This window comes from Octodon degus, unplaced genomic scaffold, assembly GCF_000260255.1.
Source record: "Octodon degus isolate 3935 unplaced genomic scaffold, OctDeg1.0 scaffold00055, whole genome shotgun sequence".
NCBI classification, from domain to species: Eukaryota; Metazoa; Chordata; class Mammalia; order Rodentia; family Octodontidae; genus Octodon; species Octodon degus.
In genome coordinates this window covers 11,905,101-11,923,598 of record NW_004524631.1, presented here as the reverse complement: position 1 = coordinate 11,923,598, position 18,498 = coordinate 11,905,101, and the positions used below count along the sequence as shown (strand labels likewise).

At 46.7% G+C, this 18,498-nt stretch overlaps 1 protein-coding gene across 3 annotated transcripts; it reads right to left on the bottom strand.

Annotated features, from left to right (window-relative positions):
* Positions 1 to 243: 243 nt before the first annotated feature.
* Usp11 (ubiquitin specific peptidase 11) lies at positions 244 to 15,756 on the bottom strand. Of its 3 annotated transcripts, none has more exons than XM_023717762.1 (21): positions 15,443 to 15,756; positions 7,503 to 7,612; positions 7,199 to 7,329; positions 6,925 to 7,042; positions 6,417 to 6,562; positions 6,216 to 6,277; positions 5,992 to 6,091; positions 5,439 to 5,612; positions 5,193 to 5,351; positions 4,605 to 4,829; positions 4,399 to 4,482; positions 4,198 to 4,292; positions 3,517 to 3,723; positions 2,851 to 2,903; positions 2,411 to 2,665; positions 2,245 to 2,315; positions 1,881 to 1,993; positions 1,249 to 1,398; positions 1,049 to 1,164; positions 791 to 879; positions 244 to 714 (listed from the first exon to the last, which is right to left on the bottom strand). In XM_023717762.1, exons 1-21 carry the CDS (start codon positions 15,721 to 15,723, stop codon positions 580 to 582), a joined length of 2,874 nt encoding a protein of 957 aa, XP_023573530.1. In that variant the 5' UTR covers positions 15,724 to 15,756; the 3' UTR covers positions 244 to 579. The 3 variants fall into 3 exon arrangements, with proteins under 3 accessions (XP_023573530.1, XP_023573532.1, XP_023573531.1); XM_023717764.1 differs by lacking the exon at positions 15,443 to 15,756 and adding an exon at positions 14,780 to 14,957; XM_023717763.1 differs by lacking the exon at positions 4,605 to 4,829 and having other exon boundaries at positions 15,443 to 15,755.
* Between the last annotated feature and the right edge of the window lie 2,742 nt (positions 15,757 to 18,498).

Here is an 18,498-nt window from a genome sequence, read left to right as displayed (position 1 = left end):
GGGTATTTGTAAAAGGCTTCAGAAAATCTGGCATATAGTCACTGCCAGAATGGTAGTTAGCACACAGCTAGCACTACTTGGAGGGCAACAGTTGGCACACAGCTAGTGCTCAGTTAGTACTCAGCAGCAGCCACCACTCACCACCCCTGGCAAGCAACAAGCACACACAACCTGGGCCTCAAACTGGTGTTTAGCAAGGGCATAAGGAAAAAAGCACACTGTGGCACAAGGACGAAACCCGCACTTTATATATATAACACGCATGGCAGCAGAAAATACAAGGTCTCAGTAAGAAAATACACTCTGTTTGGTGAACCCCTATCACCAGCCACTAAGAACACTCTGGGGTGAGGGAAGAAGGGGACACCATAAATAAGACTAGGAGGAAAACATTGCTCTATGGGGCACAGGGCCTCTCCTTCCTGGGAGAGAGCAATGCAGCGGCACAAAAGAACAGTAGCCACAACTCAGGCTGCGATGCCTAGTGGGGGCACTGAATATGGATGGGGGGCCGATGGATACAGCAAGCAGGGCAGCGGAGAGGGCTTCCTTCTTCCCTGCAGCAGGTCCCCGGGTCCCTTAGTTAACATCCATGAATTCAGGGCTGGCCGTGGAACCACTGGCAGGGGAGGCCGAGACACTGGATGAGCCAGGCTGGGACTGGCGGCGCACCACGTCCTGGCGTTGGTAGAAGAGGACATAGGCTGCCTTGGACTACAGGGAGAGGATGAGTCAGTGTGGATGGAAGGGGAGTCAGGAAGAAGGGAAAGAGGGTAGGCAGAAGTCACACCTGAATCTGATTCTCATTCACAGGTGAGACACTGTTGTCATCAAAGTAGTGCCACTGGCCACTGTCCTTATTACAGGCAAACGTTGTGTCTGAAAGGAAAGGGGAGGCATCCTTACCCATGCCCGTATAGATCCACTCCCATGACCCCCATAATTTCAACCTAGGGCCATATACCAAGTCACCCACTGGGGACATCCTGACAACCCCCAAATGCAGAACCCACCCTGGGCATGCCCCTGCCCACAGGCTGTCACATACAGTGGCCATCATGAACGCCCCCGTAATGGTTGGAAACCGCAATGAGGTCGTATTTGTACAACTCTGGAGCGGACTCATTTTGTGGTTTGATGACAAACTCAGAGAAGTCCAGGTCCCTGTGGATAGGGAGACTGTTAGCACTGGTGCACCTACCCACCTCTTCCCAGCCTTCCCCCAGCCATTCCCCCCCAGCCCCCGACCGGATGGGGAAGTGCACGAGGGTATCCAGCTTTTCATTGGAAAGCTTGGAAAAGGAAAAACGCTTCAAGTGGATGATGAGAATCTCAGGCAGCATCCACAGGTCTAGCTTCTTGGTGGCCAGCTGGTGCTGCTTACAGGAGGAGCAGTACCTGTAAATGGAGCCCAAGTTAAGCAAGTGGCAATGTCCATGTGCCCACTGTGGACCTCATCACTGCCAGTCCTCAGGTTTCCCACAGGACCCACAAAGATGCTTTACTTTCTTGATATCATCTTGCTATGTCACCCAGGTTGGCCCTGAACTCATGGTCCTCCTGCCTCAGTTTCCCAAATGCTGAGATCACATGCAGTTGCCACTATGCCCTGCTCTATTTTCATTTTGTTAGTGACATATACCTGAAGTCTGCCTGGTACTCCTGTCTGTTCTCTTCCTTTTAAGGTCCTTTCTTTACATGTTGAGTACTTACGTTAGGCAATGGCTTGGAGGGGACATATGTGGTACAATGGTGGCTGGCGTGGCAGCGATATGAACACAGGGCAGAATGAAAGCAGGTGTACTTAGCGAGGTAACAGGCACCTGAGCAGGTGGTGCCATCTAACAAAAACCCATCGTGGCCATGTCCTAGGCCCTCACCAGGGATTTTCTTTCTCCAGGGTCTCCACAGTGGTGAAGAGCTCGATGCACTCCTGAAGCTGCACTGGAGCCTTTTTCAGTGCGTAGCCCACACATTCGTGCTTCACATAGCCCTGGGGGTGTGCCGACCGCATGGCCCATGTCAGAAGCAGTGAGGCAGGGATTAGGGGTGGAAGCCACATGCCAAGAAAGTCAGACTCTGAAGCTAAGAACCTGAGGCCCTGGAGGTCTCAGTGGGTACCCAGATACCAAGGCAGGCTGTAGGCCTGGCTTCTTGGCTCTGTCCCCAGTTGGAGGAAGTGAAGGCACATGAAGGAGAGCAGTGCAAGCTACAAGTATCCCCTATCCCTGGGTTCCCATTTACCTCTGCCTCCACCTCATTATAGTAGCGCCTCTTCATCTCTGGTTCCCAGTCCATGGCAATGTATGGCTGTGCTGGAGGCCAAAGGGAAGTGGTCACAGCTCTTGCTGCTGGGACATGCCACCTCCCACTGTCCCAACCCTGGCTCACTGTCAGAGGACAGACATACTATCCACTTCTTCAGGAGAGGTTGTGCGGTCACTGGTCCCATTGGAATTCACAGTCTGCAGGGTGAACAGTTGCTTGCGACGCTGCTTTGGGGGCCAATGAGTTGTGCGAAAGCCATTGTGCGTGAAAAAGGGGCATGTCTTCGTGGCCCCAGAGCTGGATTCAGACTGCTCCCGCTCAGAGTCTTGGGAGGTGTCCCTGGTGGAGGGCCCAGGCATTTGGTCTTTCTGCTCCTCATCACTGCTGTCACCTTCTCCTAGGGTAGGAATGATTATCAGGGATAGGAAGACTGAGGTGCCATTTGCCTATCACCAACTGTGTGGATCACACCTATCCTTGGCCCCCTACCCACTCACCCTCAGCCCCTCAACCCCACTCAGGCCATGGAACACATGTGCAGACCTTCATCCTTGTTGCCCCTCTCTCCCTCCTCTCCCTCACCTTTCTCTTCCCCATCGTCCTCCTCATCTGAGGTGGGTTTGGTCACGTAGCGTCTGCGACAGAGCAGAGGAAACTCCCAAGGCAGGGGCACAAGGACAGTGGACTGGACTTTGGTGAAGATTGGGGGAATCCATTTGGTGAGCCCACACAAAAATAGTTCTTAATCGTGGGTCAGTGAGGCTGAAGAGGCCAGCAGTGGCCTGAGAACGTGGGTGCTCATACACCAGCCAGAAGTGTGGGTTTTTACCCTAATAAGCCACTGGTGAACAGACTCACAGCCGGCTGTGAAGTCCCCTCAGGGAAACTTCGGAAGGGCAGACTACAGTATTAAATGAAGGGCAGATTTATCTGGATAATACATTGCTGTTTGCCATGGTAAGGACTGTGAATTTTAAGTACAATGAAAATCTACCAGTAAAAATACAATCAGGTCTGAGTATGAGGCAATTAAATGCAAGAATAAGTCATCTCTATTTTGCCTGATTCACCTCTGAATCCCCAGCACCCAAAGAGAGGCAGCAGCAAAGCCAGAGGTCTAGAGAAAGTCCTTCAATGGCCATGCTAAGTGTGACCTATCTTTGAGATACTGGAGGGAAGGTGTCAAGCAAGCAGCTGAACACCCAGGTCTGAGTTCAGACCCCCCCCCTCCAGGAAAAGAATACTTACGAAAGCCGGTACAACAGTATGTTATACAGGCCCTCCCAGGAGAGCCGGTCCTGGGGTACTGACACCAGGAGTGGATGCCCAAAAAGTATCAGACCATAGTAGGTGTTGTTGTAGTCTTGGATTGGAGTGCGCTCCCGCAGGTAAACAGGGACCACAATGTCATCTTTTGAGCCCTCAATGGGCTCAATCCGACCTGAGACCTCATATCTGTGGGAGGTAGACAGTAGGTCACAACTGATGGGGCATCCCCAAAAGCCTCCCTGACACTGCCTTGGTTGCTCCACGCACTCACTTTTTGGAGGATGTAACAGTAACCAAATATTGTTCTTTAAAAATCTTAGATGATTTGTACAGCACTTTATGAGCTGTTTCAGAAAGTACTTTGGTAGTACCAAGAGTGCTGGGGGGGTTGATAAAAATTTTTAGTGACAAAAAGATTTAAAAATCACTCTGTAGACATCTGCTTCGCTTACTAAGAATGTTTCTATTCACAAAGCACTTTCTGTTTAGTTTTTAGTTGCTCAAAGATTTAAAACTTTTCCTAGGACTACTCAGTGGTAGAACTCTTACCTGGTATATTACAAGGTCCTGTTTCATCCCCATTACAAAAAAAAATGGGGGTGGGGGCAGGGGGAGCAGGTTCCTGAGGAACCACCATTCTCCCTTGGTCTCCTCACTTACACAAAGATATCATCACGATCCAAGATGGCACTCAAAGGATCTTCCAGTTGGTACAGCTTATAGAAGCGGTGACTGAAGACATCAGCCACTATCATCTGGGGATGGAATCAGTGGGCTCGTCAGCCTCAAAGGTCTCCAAAGGCCCTCTTATCTCCTTTTCCTGCAATCTCCCCAAGCTAGCCTCCCTCTGCAGAATCTCACCTTGTCAGCTGCAATACCAGTGTGTTTGGACAGAGCTACACACAGGTCTGAGATGTTGCCTTTCTTGGGAACCACGACCCGGTGCTAAGAGAAAAACAACATCCACAAAAGATCAAAAGGACTTGTGGTGAGTTAATGCAGGAGACTCTGAGGTGTGGCAAAGTAACTACAGATGTATCCCTCAGTCTGTCCTTGTCCTCTACTACCTGCTCTGGCTTGCGGCGGGGATCCATGGGGACAAAGAAGACCTCCAAGACCCTCTTGTAGTAGACGGGCAGTGGGACGCTGAGGTAGCAGAAGGGGTCAAAGGTCACAGACACATTGCCACAATCAGGGCACACCAGTGTGGATTTGAAGAGGCCATGGAAAGTGTCCACGATCACAGAATCGTTGCGGCGTTTGTGGTTCTGCCAGGCCTCCTGGGCCACCTCCTATTGACAGTGTCATGGTGGATGGTAAGACTTACCCAGGGCAAGGGAACCATAGTTTGGGGGGCTTCTTATAGGGTGAAGGGTAAAAACACTATTAAAGCCCAGCGGCCAAGTTCCAGCTAGGGCTTTGTGGAAACCATGTCCACCTTCAAGGTTTATGGGGCAGGAGTCTGGCTGGGTGTGGAGAGATATGGTACTGAAGCTAAGGCTAGGACTGAGGCTGAAAGCGAGGTAAGGGTCAGGGATCTTAGCAGAAAGCAGTGGGGTGGTAGGAGCCTAAAAAGGCCAGAAGATGCCTGTGGCAGTGGCCTCAGTGACTTTCATGGGACTTTCATGATGGGGGGGCTTTCAGGAGCAGCCCACCTGATCTGGCCGCCCACCAGCATCACACAGCTCCACATATTCCTTTTTCTTCACCCTATTGAGGTCCTCGTGCAGCCCATCCAGGAGAAATGACAGTAACTCCTGAGAGTCATGCTGCTGGTAGCCCAGAAACTGAGATGCAAAATGGCCGACCTTGTTCTGAGAAGACAGACAGAGCCATCCAAGTGAGGGAGCTAAGAGAGGCAGGAAGGTAGGGCTAAGGGAACCCAGGGAGTCAAGTCACACCTTGAACAAATTGGGCACAACGGAGCGGTGGCAGCCGGACCATGTCTGCTTCACCAGGTCTGCATAAGCCTCAGCCAGTTCACCCCGCATGCCCAGTGGGTTGCGGAAGTTGAGCTCCTCCAGGTAGCGGTTGTCAAGGAAGTACTCAGTAAGCTGTGGCACATTGCTGAGGCACTGCGGTCATACAGCCAGGGGAACAATGCAGAGGCGAGGGCAGGGAAGGTGACCCAAGTGAGGACAGAGAAAAGGGAGCAGAAGGGATGAGGAAGGGGAATGGGGGACAAGAAAGGGGCAGGAGAGTTGGGAAGATTTGTTAGTACACCCAGAAAAGGAGGAAACTGGCAGCACAGGAGGGAAAGGAAAGCGGAGAACAAACAGAGGCAAAAAATATTGATACTTCAGGAGCGACCGTGGGCATGTCACTTCAGACTTGAGGGCCCTGAGCTTCCATCCTGATCTGCCCTGCAGTCCCCCTGCCCTTCAGCTGTCCCCAGCCCCTAACTATTAAAGCCCACCCTTGTGGCTGTGCCAGACACAGCTGTAATGGCCCAACCTGCAGGGCGGAGTTCATGAAGCAGGTGTTGCCCAGATTGGTAAGACCACAGATGCCCGGCTGGCCCTGGTAGTCCTCATCCTCGTCTGTCATGTTGCTCCTGGGATTGAATGAGAAACTCATCAGCTGAGAGCTCACGCCACATGGGCACATGGTACTCCCAGGCTGTCAGTCTGCCTACTGTGGGATGCCCCTTGTCTGTACCAGACACCCCAAGGGCTCACATGACACGCAGCTGTGTGCTGGGCCAACTGCCATCTTTGTTTCGGGTCTCCATGATGACCAGCTAGGTTGGAGGAGTAAAAGAAGGAAAGGTATTAATGGAGGGCCTTATGGGCACCCAAACTTCACCTGCTCTGACCTAAGCACCACCAGGTGAGTCCACCTGCCAGGATACCTACACAGTAAAACCCTCCTCCTCTTACCTGCCCACTCTCAAGGGCAGCATCAAGCAGTGTGACATGAGTGTTGCACAAACGATCCAAACAACCTTCTGAATTCTTGACCCAAAGGCGTGTGTCCTCTTGGGGATCCACCAGAAACTGCTCCCGTGCTGTGCGCAAGACTAGGTCTGTTGTGAGGGACGGAGCACACTCACGATCTTCTAAGGCCCAGAATGTCAACCCATCTTGACAATCCTGACTCCAACACTTGGTCAATATCCACAGATCTCCAATACCTAGTCAGTACCTCTTCTGCCCACCCAATCTCCAAATGACTGACCCACACTCAGAAGGTGAGACCCCACCAACGTCTTCTGCCACATCATCCACCAGACATCCTAGTGTCTTCCCAGCTTGCCCAGTGCCTTCTTGGTCCTCTGCAGCCTGGTGGCACCTTCTGAGTCACAGACCAACCCCAGGCATCCTTAGTTCGCTGGACTGCAACCCACGGCTGCAAATGCCAAATGGTTCTGGGATACTCAAGACTCACCAACAGAATCAGCGAGGCTGAACTGAGCAGTGAGCACTGAGTCTGAATTACTATGCTGAACAAGCACCAGTTTGACAGGGTATACCTCCACCTTCGGGATGTTGTATAGCTCGATGACCTGCAAGGGAGAAGGGTGCAGACACAGGTGTACCCACCCAGCAGACCTGGACATGTGCAGACACCTAAATTTGGACCCATCCTGGGCCTTAAAGGCCTTCCTCCCACCTGATCTTCCAGGGGATCTACCCCATAGTACTCTCCCTTCTCACTATACCTTGCGCTCAATGGGTGGCTGGCCATGCTCTAGGCCATACCAGCTGACCAGGTAATGCCAAGCAGCTGCTGGGAGCAGCACATAATCCTCGCCTTCCATCAGTCCTTCTTTGAGGCAGTAGTTTATCTGATCTGTGGGAGAGTGGAGATGAGGGAACAGAAGGCAAATCAAGGAACGAAACTGGTGAAAGCTTGGTCATTGTACCAATGACCTAGCACAAATAATGGGCTTATGGTGATCTGTACGGTTACAGGGGATAGGAATGCCAGGGCTAGGTTGATGGGGGGAAGCAAGAGCCTGGTACCTTCGAAGAGTTCAGCATTGTTGATGCAGCCAGGAAAGGTGCTGGCGTCCTGGTCCCCTCCCTGCACGTACACCTCCCACTGTTTATACCAGCGCTGCTCCACAAGGAACCTGGGGCCCAGACAGGCAATAAGGGTGTCACATGGTTATCTTGGGGGTTAGCTGCACAACTCTGCATGGCTAGCAGACTAAAACTAGCAACCTATTGGAATTCAAGATGAAGTTTCAGCAGAATATGAAAGTAAACAAAAAACAAGCATGATGGCACATTCTGTAATCTTAACATTCAAGTGTTTGAAGTAGAATCAGGAGTTTGGGGTCAGCCTGGGCTACATAAGCAAGTTCACAGCCAGTCTACGCTACATACTCGAGTCTGTCTCAAAACAAAAAAAAACAAAAAAATAGCCAGTGTGATGGCACACATCTGTAATCTTAGCACTCTGGAAGGCTGAGGCTGGCAGATGCAAGTTTGAGCCCAGCCGGGGCAACTTAATGATTTGGCAAGACCTGTCTCAAAATTAAAAAAGAGCTGAGGACTAGCTCAGTTCAATTCCCAGTATTGAAAAATAAATGAATAAATAGGAAAATTCATTCAATGAAACTCAAGATTTGCATATTATAATACTCATCTAAGGATAATGAAAGGGATGTGACTAAAGATATTAAAATGTGCTTTGTATTGATAAATACATCCACAGGGCTGGGGGAAATGTGGGACTTTATTATGGAACAAAAGATAATCCATTTATATTAGTTTACAGGATACAGGTAAATTAGGCTGAAATATGAGCTAATTGGCCATTTGTAGCTAACACTGTAAGGCTTTAGACTAGTGGTGGCGAACCTGTGGCACACATGCCACAGTAGGCTGTATGTATCATTGACAGCTCTATTAAGATTCACTGTCACTGCTTTAAACATTTTCTTGAACACATTTTTTTTGAGACAGAGTCTCGATATATAATTCAGACTGGCACATCCCTATAATCCCACTACTCAGGAGGCTGCAGCAGCAAGTTCGGGACCAGCCTGGGCTACAAAATGAGCTCAAGGACAGTCTAAACTGCACACAGCAAAATCCTGTCTCTAAATAAATAAATAAGACAAGGTAGCTCAGTGGTAGAACACTCATGAGTTTGATACCTAGTACCAACAAACAAACAGCAAAAAAACATAAAACAAAATTACATATTGCAATTTTCATCATTTTTGTATTTAGACCTTGGCATATATTCATAGCCAGAAAATTTTAGCAATTTTACAACTTATTTTTACTTTTTAAAATTGAAATACTATTTGTTCATCTTTATGGGATACATCAAAACATCTTGATATATACAATGATTATTTTAGCTTTATAATAAATTTCTGAGCTTATGATCAGTTACCTCTTTTGGAAATTATGATTTTAAAAAACACATAAAATCTTATGCATTTTCTTTTCTGTATAGAGTTCAACTGGTTCTCTTAAAAGAAACTTTTCCAAGAACACAAATCTTGTTATCTGTTGAAATCTGCCTTTTAAAATGTTGAGAAGGTCTGTGATTCTGGAAAATATGCAAGTATTAAACATATCATAAGCATAAAATAGATAGTGGTTGTAGCCATGTGTGTGGCACATGTCTGCAATCCCAGCAGTTGGGAGGCTGAGAATTGTGAGTCGGAGGCTACAAGTTGGAAGATAGCCTGGGCTACAGTGAGACTGTCTCATAAATAAATGTCGTTACTGTTCTAATAGCAAAAGCTGGACATAAACGCTTCACAGACAGACAGAGAACACACACCCCTACTATCGATTTTTTTGTTTGTTTTTTGAAGCAGGGTCTCATACAGAGTTCAGACTGGCCTGAACTCACTATGTAGCCAAGGCTGGCTTCAAATTTGTGGCAATTCTGCCTCAGCCTCCCAAGTGCTAGGTCTAGAGAAGTGTGTCACCACATCTGGCCCCTATTACCAATTTTTGATACATAAAAGGTGTTCCAAATATTTCACAACCAGCCTCAGTGAACTTTTTTAAAAAAGCTACAGAGCCAGGCATGGTGATGCAGGCCTGTAATCCCAGCACTTGGAAGGCTAGGGCAAGAGGACTGCTATGAATTCAAGACCAGCTGAGGCTACAAGTGAGCTCAACACCAGCCTGAACTACATAGCGAGCCCTTGTCTCAAAAATAAATTTTTTAAAAGCCAAACAAAACATACATAATAATGTATTGGTTTCTTCTTAATAAATTTAACCTTAGGTGGTTTTTTTCTGTCTTTTTGTGGTATTGGGCATTAAGCCCAGGGCCTTAAACATGTTGAGGTTTTCTAACAAGCTATACCCCAGCTCACATGATTCAACGTGTCAATTTTCCGTAGTTCATAAAAGCAGAGAGGTAAGGCAATAGAGGGATAGAAAAGTTCTGAAATAGTGACAAATCATCTGAGCAGGGTAAACATTTCTGTGGGTTTTGTCAGTTGTGTTGGGTTTTTTGTTGTTGCACTGACCACTCCCACTTGTATCCCTGACTCTCATTTGAAAATACCCCCCCTGCCATCTTCATCTCCCACCCTATCCAGTCACACACTTCTCCCCCCAAATGCCCCCCCATAGTCCAAGAGGTTATTCAGTAAGCAATAGCACCTTCAATACAAGGGGTGGGGAGCAATGCCTGATTTTTTTTTTTTTTTTGGTACTAGGGATTGAACCCAAGGCCTTGGCACTGAGCTACAGACCTAGGATATATAGTTTGTTCAGATAATCAATGCACTATGACATACACTACCATACTAACTTCATTATTTGTACATCCATATAACCCTAAATACATACATATAAAGGGACCCCAAGAATAAGGTACCAAAGGAGTAACATTAGAATTTGGGTCTTTTTCTGTAATATAATTTGTGCCCTGATTAGAAATTCCTTTATCAAATTGCTGTTCTTGATGCTTCAGACATTTATGTGTTACCAGCTCGTGTCTAGATGTCTCCCCAAAGCCTCATGCAGTCCTAGGTGAGCCATTTCAGAGGTGGCTGGATCTACAGCATCCACAATGTGCGATGGTGGGATCAAGGGTGTGAGGCTACTGAGTTAGTCCACCGATTATATAGTTCTGAGTATGAATAGGAAGGTCCATCTTGGGTGTGAGTACTACCAATCCTAAGGGCATGTAGCCTAGGTAGAATACAAAAGACAGAAAGGGGATCATCTGTGTGTCCCCTGCTGCTTGGTGCTTTTGCCATTTTCTGCCTGCTATGAACTGTTTCTCCTCTGTGAGGCCTCTCTGCTAAGCCACCCTGCCTTGGAGCCAGCAGATTATGGACTAAAACCTCCACAAACTATGAGTCAAATAAATCTTTCCCCCTTTAACTTTGGTGTCAGTATTCTGTCTCAGTATCAAGAAAAGTATCTAAAACATACTTCACTCATTTTTAAAAAATACTGTGACTCACCTTTGAAGAAATCCTTTAGTTTCAAAAAATTCTTTAGTTTCAAAACATTAAGCTCCTTATAACCTCTGTTGCCTATCACTGTGTTTTAAAAAAACTGTAGGAGGCTGGCGAGATGGTACAGCAGTCTAAAGCTCCTGTTTATGCAAGCACAGGGACTGCAGTTGGATCCCTGGCACCACATGATGTGCCAGCCCCGCCCCTGTGGCAGTATGAACCCACCACAAAAAAGACTGTATTTGTCTTTACTTAGGAATCCTTTTTTTGGCAGTACCAGGGATTGAACTCGGGACATTGTGCTTACCAGGCAAGCGCTCATGCCACTGAGCTATTTCCCTGGCCCAAGAATTTAAATCTTGCCAGGTGTAATGGCAACATGCTTGCAATCCCTGTACTCCAGAAGCTGAAGCAGGAGGATCACTGCAAGTTCGAGACCAGCATGGACTACACAGTGAGTTCAAGGATAGTCTAAGCCTCAAATACACAGTGAGACCGTCGCAAAAAAATAAAAACCAAAAAGGCCTCTCAAGAAGAAAATCTAAACTGGGCTTGGTGGTACAGGACTGTAATCACAGCATTCTGGGAGGCTGAGGTAGGAGGGTAAGAAGTTCAACCCAATCCCAGGCAATTCAGCAATGTGGCAAGACCCTGTTGGGCTGAGAATATAAGTACTAAGACCCTGGGTTCAATTCAGAGCACACGTGAGCTCATGCACATGTACACACACAGGGAGGAAAGATAAGGGAGACTGAGATGGAAAAGGGGACAGCAGGGAAAGAGGGAAGAAGAGAGGAGAGGAAGGGAAAAGAGACAAAAGAGAGGAAGGAAAGGGGAAGGAGCAAGTTAGTTTGGGGCTTGGGGTATACTCAGTGGTGCTTGCCTCAAATAACAGAAGGCTCTGGATTCCACCCCTACCACGCGTGCATGCACGCACACACAAAGCCTGTAAATATCTTTCCTCAAAATAGCCTCCATGAAACTGTTACTTTCCCTTTACAAGTCACTATCCATTGCTATAATGCTCTGAACCCAGTCACCCCCTTCCCTTTACCTGAATAAGGAAAACATCAGGACGGTTTGCCTGTTAGGAAGCTGTCCACCTCTGCTCAGACCTGTCAGTCTCCCTTGGCTATCTCTGATTCGTTTGTAGTTGGTTCACTGTCAAAAACAAAAACTAAACATTTCTAAGGAAGCTACACTACCACAGATTTGACTTTATTCTTAATATATAAGCATCTTCAGTAAATGCAGTCAGCTTTGACCATCCCATTAACTAATTGTCCTTGTCCAGTTCTGCCAAATGACAAAACATAAAAGGTGCAAATAATAATATTGACACAAGGTGTATGATGTGAGGTTAGTCCATGGCTTCAAAATGCTTTGCTTTATAAAACATATATTGTCTAGGGCTGCTACAAACACCTACAAAATAAGATGTAGATTAAATAACCTCAAAATGCTTCACTGTTAAATAATAAAGTATGAAAAATAAGAGTTTAGCAAAAACACTTCACAGTAATACCCACCAGAGCAGAGACAAAATGGCTTCAATACTGAATCAACATTGGTGTGGTAATTTTTTTAATGAGGTGAAATTCACATAACACAAACCATTTTAAAATGAACAATTCAGTGGCATTTAGTACATTCACAGTATTATGCAACCACAACCTCTACCTGATTGTATTTTATAACCCCCAAAAGAAACCCAGTACTGGTGGGACAACTTTAAAGGTACAAGCAAGGATTTCATGTCCTATCACCAGTAACACAATCATGACAAAGCTGGGAAGGAAGAAAGGGGTGAGAATCAAAGCCTGGAGGCCCTTTGGGACATCCTCAAATAGTCTATTAAACATTCTGGACACTGTTCTTTATTTTTACAATATATTGAGACTTTTTCTTCCTTGCTAGAGAGCTATGATGCAATGATAAAAAAAAAAAACCTGCTTGGTTTTGCAGTCCCAATTTGGTGGCTCTGCCCAGTAACAGGAATACATATTTCACTGGTACTGTTATTAAAGAACTTCGTAAAGTGGGCAAACCTCACTGGACAAGATACTAGTGCTTGATATGTTTAAAGACCAGCAAAAGTTCAATAAGACATATCCAGCCCCAAATGGGGGGATGGGAGTAGAGGGGATCAGAGAGATTCCAGAAGGTATCAGAATGGAATCAGGGGACTAGTCTCACACCACCCCACAGGTCACTGTAAGGATTTTAGATGAACATGATACATGTTTTTAAAAGAATTACCTCTTATGTAAAGAGGAAAATGGAACCTACACAGTCAAGAAACCTGGCAGACACTACCCTAACAAGTGATCAAAGTTAGCACCACAAATGATGTTGCGTGAACACCAAGTACTAATTTAAGGACTTACAATATGTATCTAGCATAATTTTCATACATAAAACATGACTTCATATATGCGACAACAGATACTACTTAGGAATGCATACTGGGTAGTAAAACTACTAAAGATCATGAAAACAGTTTCTTACGGAGCAGACAAGAAAATTACCATCTGGAAGGAGCACAAAAATATTTCTGGAGGCAATGTTCTAAATCTTAAACTGGGTGGTGAAGTCACACATTGTTATTTTATTATTTTTTGTTTCTTTTACTTTGAAATAAAAGGGAAAAAATGGCAAAAATAATACAAAGACTTCTCCATATGCCTTTCATCCAGGTTTCCAAAGCTAACATTTTACCCATTTGCTCAATCATTATTTTTATATGCATTTTGGGTATTTTATTTTAAAATGACAAAAATTGTGCATTTGTGGTGTACAGCATGATGTTTGACATGTATACATTATGGAAAGACAATCAAGCTAATAACATCCATTACATCACATACTCTCCTTTTTATGGTGAGTACACTTAAAATCTACTCTTAGCAACTTTAACATATACAATAGGTTATTAACTATAATCACCATGATGTACAATAAACTTTTGAATTTCTTTTTGTGTAGAAGAAATGTTTCATACTTAGCCAACATCTCCCCCTACCCTGTACATGCATTTTTACAGATGCTATTTTTTCAACCATAATAATTTGCTTACATGGTAGTTCTCATTCCTAAAATTTTCAGTATGTATTTGTAAAAACAAAAATATTAAAGTTCATATCCACAATACAATTATCACAATCAAGGAATAGTACCATCTAGTCTATCTGCCTTAGTCAATTGTCACAAGCTTTTCCATTTAATTTTACAGTAAAAGAAAAACGAATTATGAGGGAAAAACGTTTTGAATAATGTACTCCTCTGTTCTAGGATCCAACTGAGGATCACATGTTGCATTTAGTTATCATGACTTGTTAAACTGCATTAATTCCTTCAATGTGGAACAGTTCTTCAGCCATTTGTCTTTCACGATTTCCACATTTTTGAAGAGTACAGACCATTTATTTTAATAGGATGTCCGTCAATCTGGGCGCAGTAAACGTTTAATACTACAATCTCTGTAGGTCTTCCGCATTTCAGAATTTAAAAAATGAGATGCAACTCCAGAGAAATAAAAATCCAAATGCAGTGAATTTGAAGAAACGCTAATTAGCAAGGAAATGATTAAAGCAAGCCTATTTATTAAGATGTGGGGGGGAATTGCCTTTTTGAGACAAGGTCGCGCAGCTCAGGCTGGCCTTGAGCTCACACTGTAGTCCAGGCTGGCCTCGAGCTCGCAACAATCCTCCTGCCTCAGCCTCCCGAGTGCTGGGATTACAGGCGTGCGCCACCATGCCCGGCTTTTTAGGTAAGGATTTTCTCCTGATTACTAGCAAAGTACTAAAACCGAAAACATTTAACAGCGAAGGTCTCTCCCGTGCTAATCACCTGCACTTTCTCCAGTCCTAGGAAAAAAGCCTCCGGCGGGGTAAAGAATCTCGCCTTTCCACGAACTTTACTCATTCAAAGGCGCCATTTTGAGCCTTACGCGCAGCCTCTGCGCCCCGTCCTAGGCTTCAGGCCACACCCCCTAAGTGGGGTCAAACGCCTCGCCCCTACCCCAGGAGCCCAGCTCCTTCCACCTAAACCTTCGCTCCCCCCTCGGCCTGCAGCCGTTGGCTCCGATTCTGCTCTAGAGCGAGCGTCACAGGCTGCCCAGATTGCAGGCGCCCAGGAGCAAAGGCGGGGGCTCCCTCTCCGACGCCATATTACGTAACGCGGAGCGCGCCCTCCCCTGGACCTGGCCCGACCCGCCTCCATCCCGGGATCGCGGCTCGGTCGCCCGGGGCTCCCGCGCACAGAGCTTTCCCCGGGGCAGCCCCACCACGGAAAGCCCACTTTACGCTCAGCCTTCCGACCGCACCACGCGGACCGCGCCTCTTCCAGACGCTGCGGCTCCTCCACAAGTGATTCCCTTCCCTTCTCGCCCGCGGTCCCCCGGGCCCCAACCCGCGGCACTTCTTCCTCAGAACTCGGCTTCCAAATCCCCCGCGGTCGCCAATGCCCCCTAGTCCCTTTAGCCAAGGGTTCGCTGCAGCCTAGTCTCCTCACCAGCTTTCGCCGGCCCGCAGTGGACGCTCTCGCCCACTCTCGCCATTCTCCACTTGGTTCCACTGCTCGTCCAGGCCAGGCATCTCCTCGCGCTTTGGCTCTCCGTCCTCGGCGGCTGCCTCGGCAGCAGCCGCAGCAGGGTCTGCTGCGACCGCCGCCATCGCCGTCTGCGCTCTACTGCCGGTGCGACTGGATATAGGAAGACCCTCAACGACCACTTCCGGATTCTGATCCCGGAAACGGAAGCAGAGCCCCCCAAACAGCCAGGGGTCTACTGCCATCTTTGAAAAGGGCCCGACGCTTAGCCGGGTCAAAGGTTAGGCAGATATCACGCCTTGCGCTTTAATCCCTGGGATCAATACACGAGGTAAAACCTGTGGCTGGAAACTAAATCAGTAGTGGGATTCTAACGCCAGGTCGAGTTAGGGCAAAAGGTTGAATGGGAGGTGGAGGCCGAGGTTCCTAAAGTGGGCAAATTAGCTAAGGGAACTCACAAAAGCAGTCATCCTTGCCCTGTGTTTTGTCAATCACTGCAGATACCTACCCTAGGAGTGGCATTTTTGTTGGGCATAGCCTCACCATACCGTTCTTTGCATTACTCTTCTTATTGGAGGTCTCCCCCTCGAAAGTTAACCTAGAAAGTTAATCCTAAATCCTCTTCTTTGTTGGCATCACAGCAACCATAACTAGTAGCCTGCCTAATCTAAGTGCTTTGGTACACTAAAATAGTAGCCCCAGGCAGCAGGTACTATCTCTTTCCGCATAGGCAACAGTGTGGGTAGCTGAGGGCCAGAACTGTTAACTCACTTATCTCGTATCTAGTTTAGTTCTGGAGTTGTGTGATTCCAACTCAGGAAATCTGGTTCCAGAGCTGTGACCATAAGCATTAGGCCAGAGATTCTCAAACTACTCCCAAAGCTATCAGCCTAGGAAACCCTCTCTGGGCACTCAAAAATCAGAACTGTTTTCACAATACATTTTTATTCTTACAAGTTTAGAGGGGAATCATCTAGAGGCTATCTGACATAAGCAAGAACTCTCTGGGTATCCTCAATATTTATAAAGGGATCACAAAAACAAATCTTTGAGAACCATTGCACTAGGCCCCAGAATTTCTTTTCTTTTTTGAGACAGGGTCTCACCAGGTAGTTCAGGCTGGCCTTGTAGCCACGGCTGTCAAGGTGTGTGACACCACACCTGGTTTGGCTTGAGAATTGAACCCAGGTACTATTGTCTGTTCATCTGTGTCTAGCCATTAAGATACTGGTACACCCCTCAGTACAACCAAAAGTACTTGTATCTCCCTCCAGACATTACCAGATATCCTCTGGTGGGGTAGTCTCTGGTTGAGACCCGGTGCAGTATGTTACCATTTTCTGCTGTCCCCACCTGACCATTCCACAAACTCCCTGTAGACACGCTCATGATTCAAGGGCTGTTTAGGTTATTTTTTCACTATTAGCACCCAGTCCCCAAAGTCACGAACAAACTTTTCATATCACTAGGTCCATGTGTATACAGGTCTATCTCCTTGTACAATTTCAACCCTTTCCACCCAAGAAACCTCATAATTTACCTCTTATTTTCAGTTAAGATCTATGGGGCAGGGATTGTGTCTATTATTATTTCTGCCAAAGCCCAGACCTGACACAGATGAGGGGTTACATATTCAGCTGTATAAGCCCAGAGGGAGAAAAGAAAACAGAAGTCCCCCAAAAGTTTTTATTTTGTTGAACCAGAGATTAAATTTGGGCCCTTGTGCTTGTCAGGGAAGTGCTTATTCTACTGAGCCATTTCCCTGGCCCCCAAAAAATAGTTTTAAATGAGTTGGGTCTGGCACATGGCCAAGAGTCAGGCCCAGCTCTTGTCATAGTCACTGAATTGACTTCTTTCATCGTGCCTCTGCAGGCTGCACCTCCCCATTACCTGAGCAACAAGGTAAATCCAAGAGGCTTCCCTTTTCACCCTTAGACTGGGTTTCTTCACCTTCAGAAATCAATCTCTGCCCACACTCATGACCCCACCAATTTCCAGGACTATCTAATACTAGTCCTTCAAGTCTAGCTTGGCTCACTTGTCCTCTTTTGCAAGATGCTTTTTCCCAACTTCCTTTGCTGTCAGAGGTGGTCATCTTATCTGAGTCTAGCCCAGGGGATTGCACAGCAAGTCAGCTGAAAAGCTTCTGAAAGTTCTAGGCCTTTTATAAGAAAATAGAAGGGTGCCCATTTTTACAGCTTGCCTTCCCATCTCTGCAGATGTAGCAGCCATTGTGGCACTATGAGGCTATATGTTGTGGTAGTGATTAGATACAAACCACCACCAAGGGATTCAGTGAACAGAGCCACATAATTTAGCTTGCTATTAACTGTACTTGCAGCATTTGCTTGGTCCTGTCCACCCTACCTCTTCTGCATGTAATCTGTTTTTGGCTTTGCCCAAGATGGTGGAACAGGAGGTAGAATTTATAGGACTGAGGAAATTAAAGCCTCAGCCAGTCTCACATTTGACCTCTGGCCTGTCACAAACCACTGCACCCTTCCCAGGGTCAAACTCATATAGGACACTAATAATCCAAAGTTCCAGCTCCATCATCCTACCCCTGAACTTCATCCATATTAAGATTCCTCACCCAGCTGTCCAAAATTTACCCTCCTCTCATTTCCTCTCCAATTGGCCTTCAGTGTCCCAGTTGGATAGGTGGTCATGGTCACACTGGCCCTCTCTGCCTCTTCTACCCACTCTGGTTCTACTGGGCCCCCTAGTGTCCTTCAGTCACTCTATAGCCTTTTGCCTCCACTCACAGGATTCCTCATATTGCTGGTTGTTTAACTCCTCTGCTTGATCCTCAGCTCATCAGTCTATTACAGCCTGCCCTATCTGCTTCAATTTGATGTTTTACCATTACATGGGTAAGCCCTTAAAGGCCTTTCTCATGTTTGTGCTGTGTCCTAGGCCCATTCCCAGTGCTCTCCCAGGTTAGGACTAGACTTAATTCAAGGTCCTAGCAATCACCCCAGCTTAAGCCCCCCCCCCTTAAGAGGGATTTGGAATCAGGC

Coding starts and splice junctions, on each gene's coding strand:
- Usp11 (XM_023717762.1), bottom strand. CDS start 15,723: ATGGCAGTAGACCCCTGGCTGTTTGGGGGGCTCTGCTTCCGTTTCCGG. Junction 7,613..15,442: donor CTGCGGGCCGGCGAAAGCTG/GTGAGGAGACTA, acceptor TCTGGGCCCCAG/GTTCCTTGTGGAGCAGCGCT. Junction 1,165..1,248: donor CTCGTGCACTTCCCCATCCG/GTCGGGGGCTGG, acceptor CCCTATCCACAG/GGACCTGGACTTCTCTGAGT.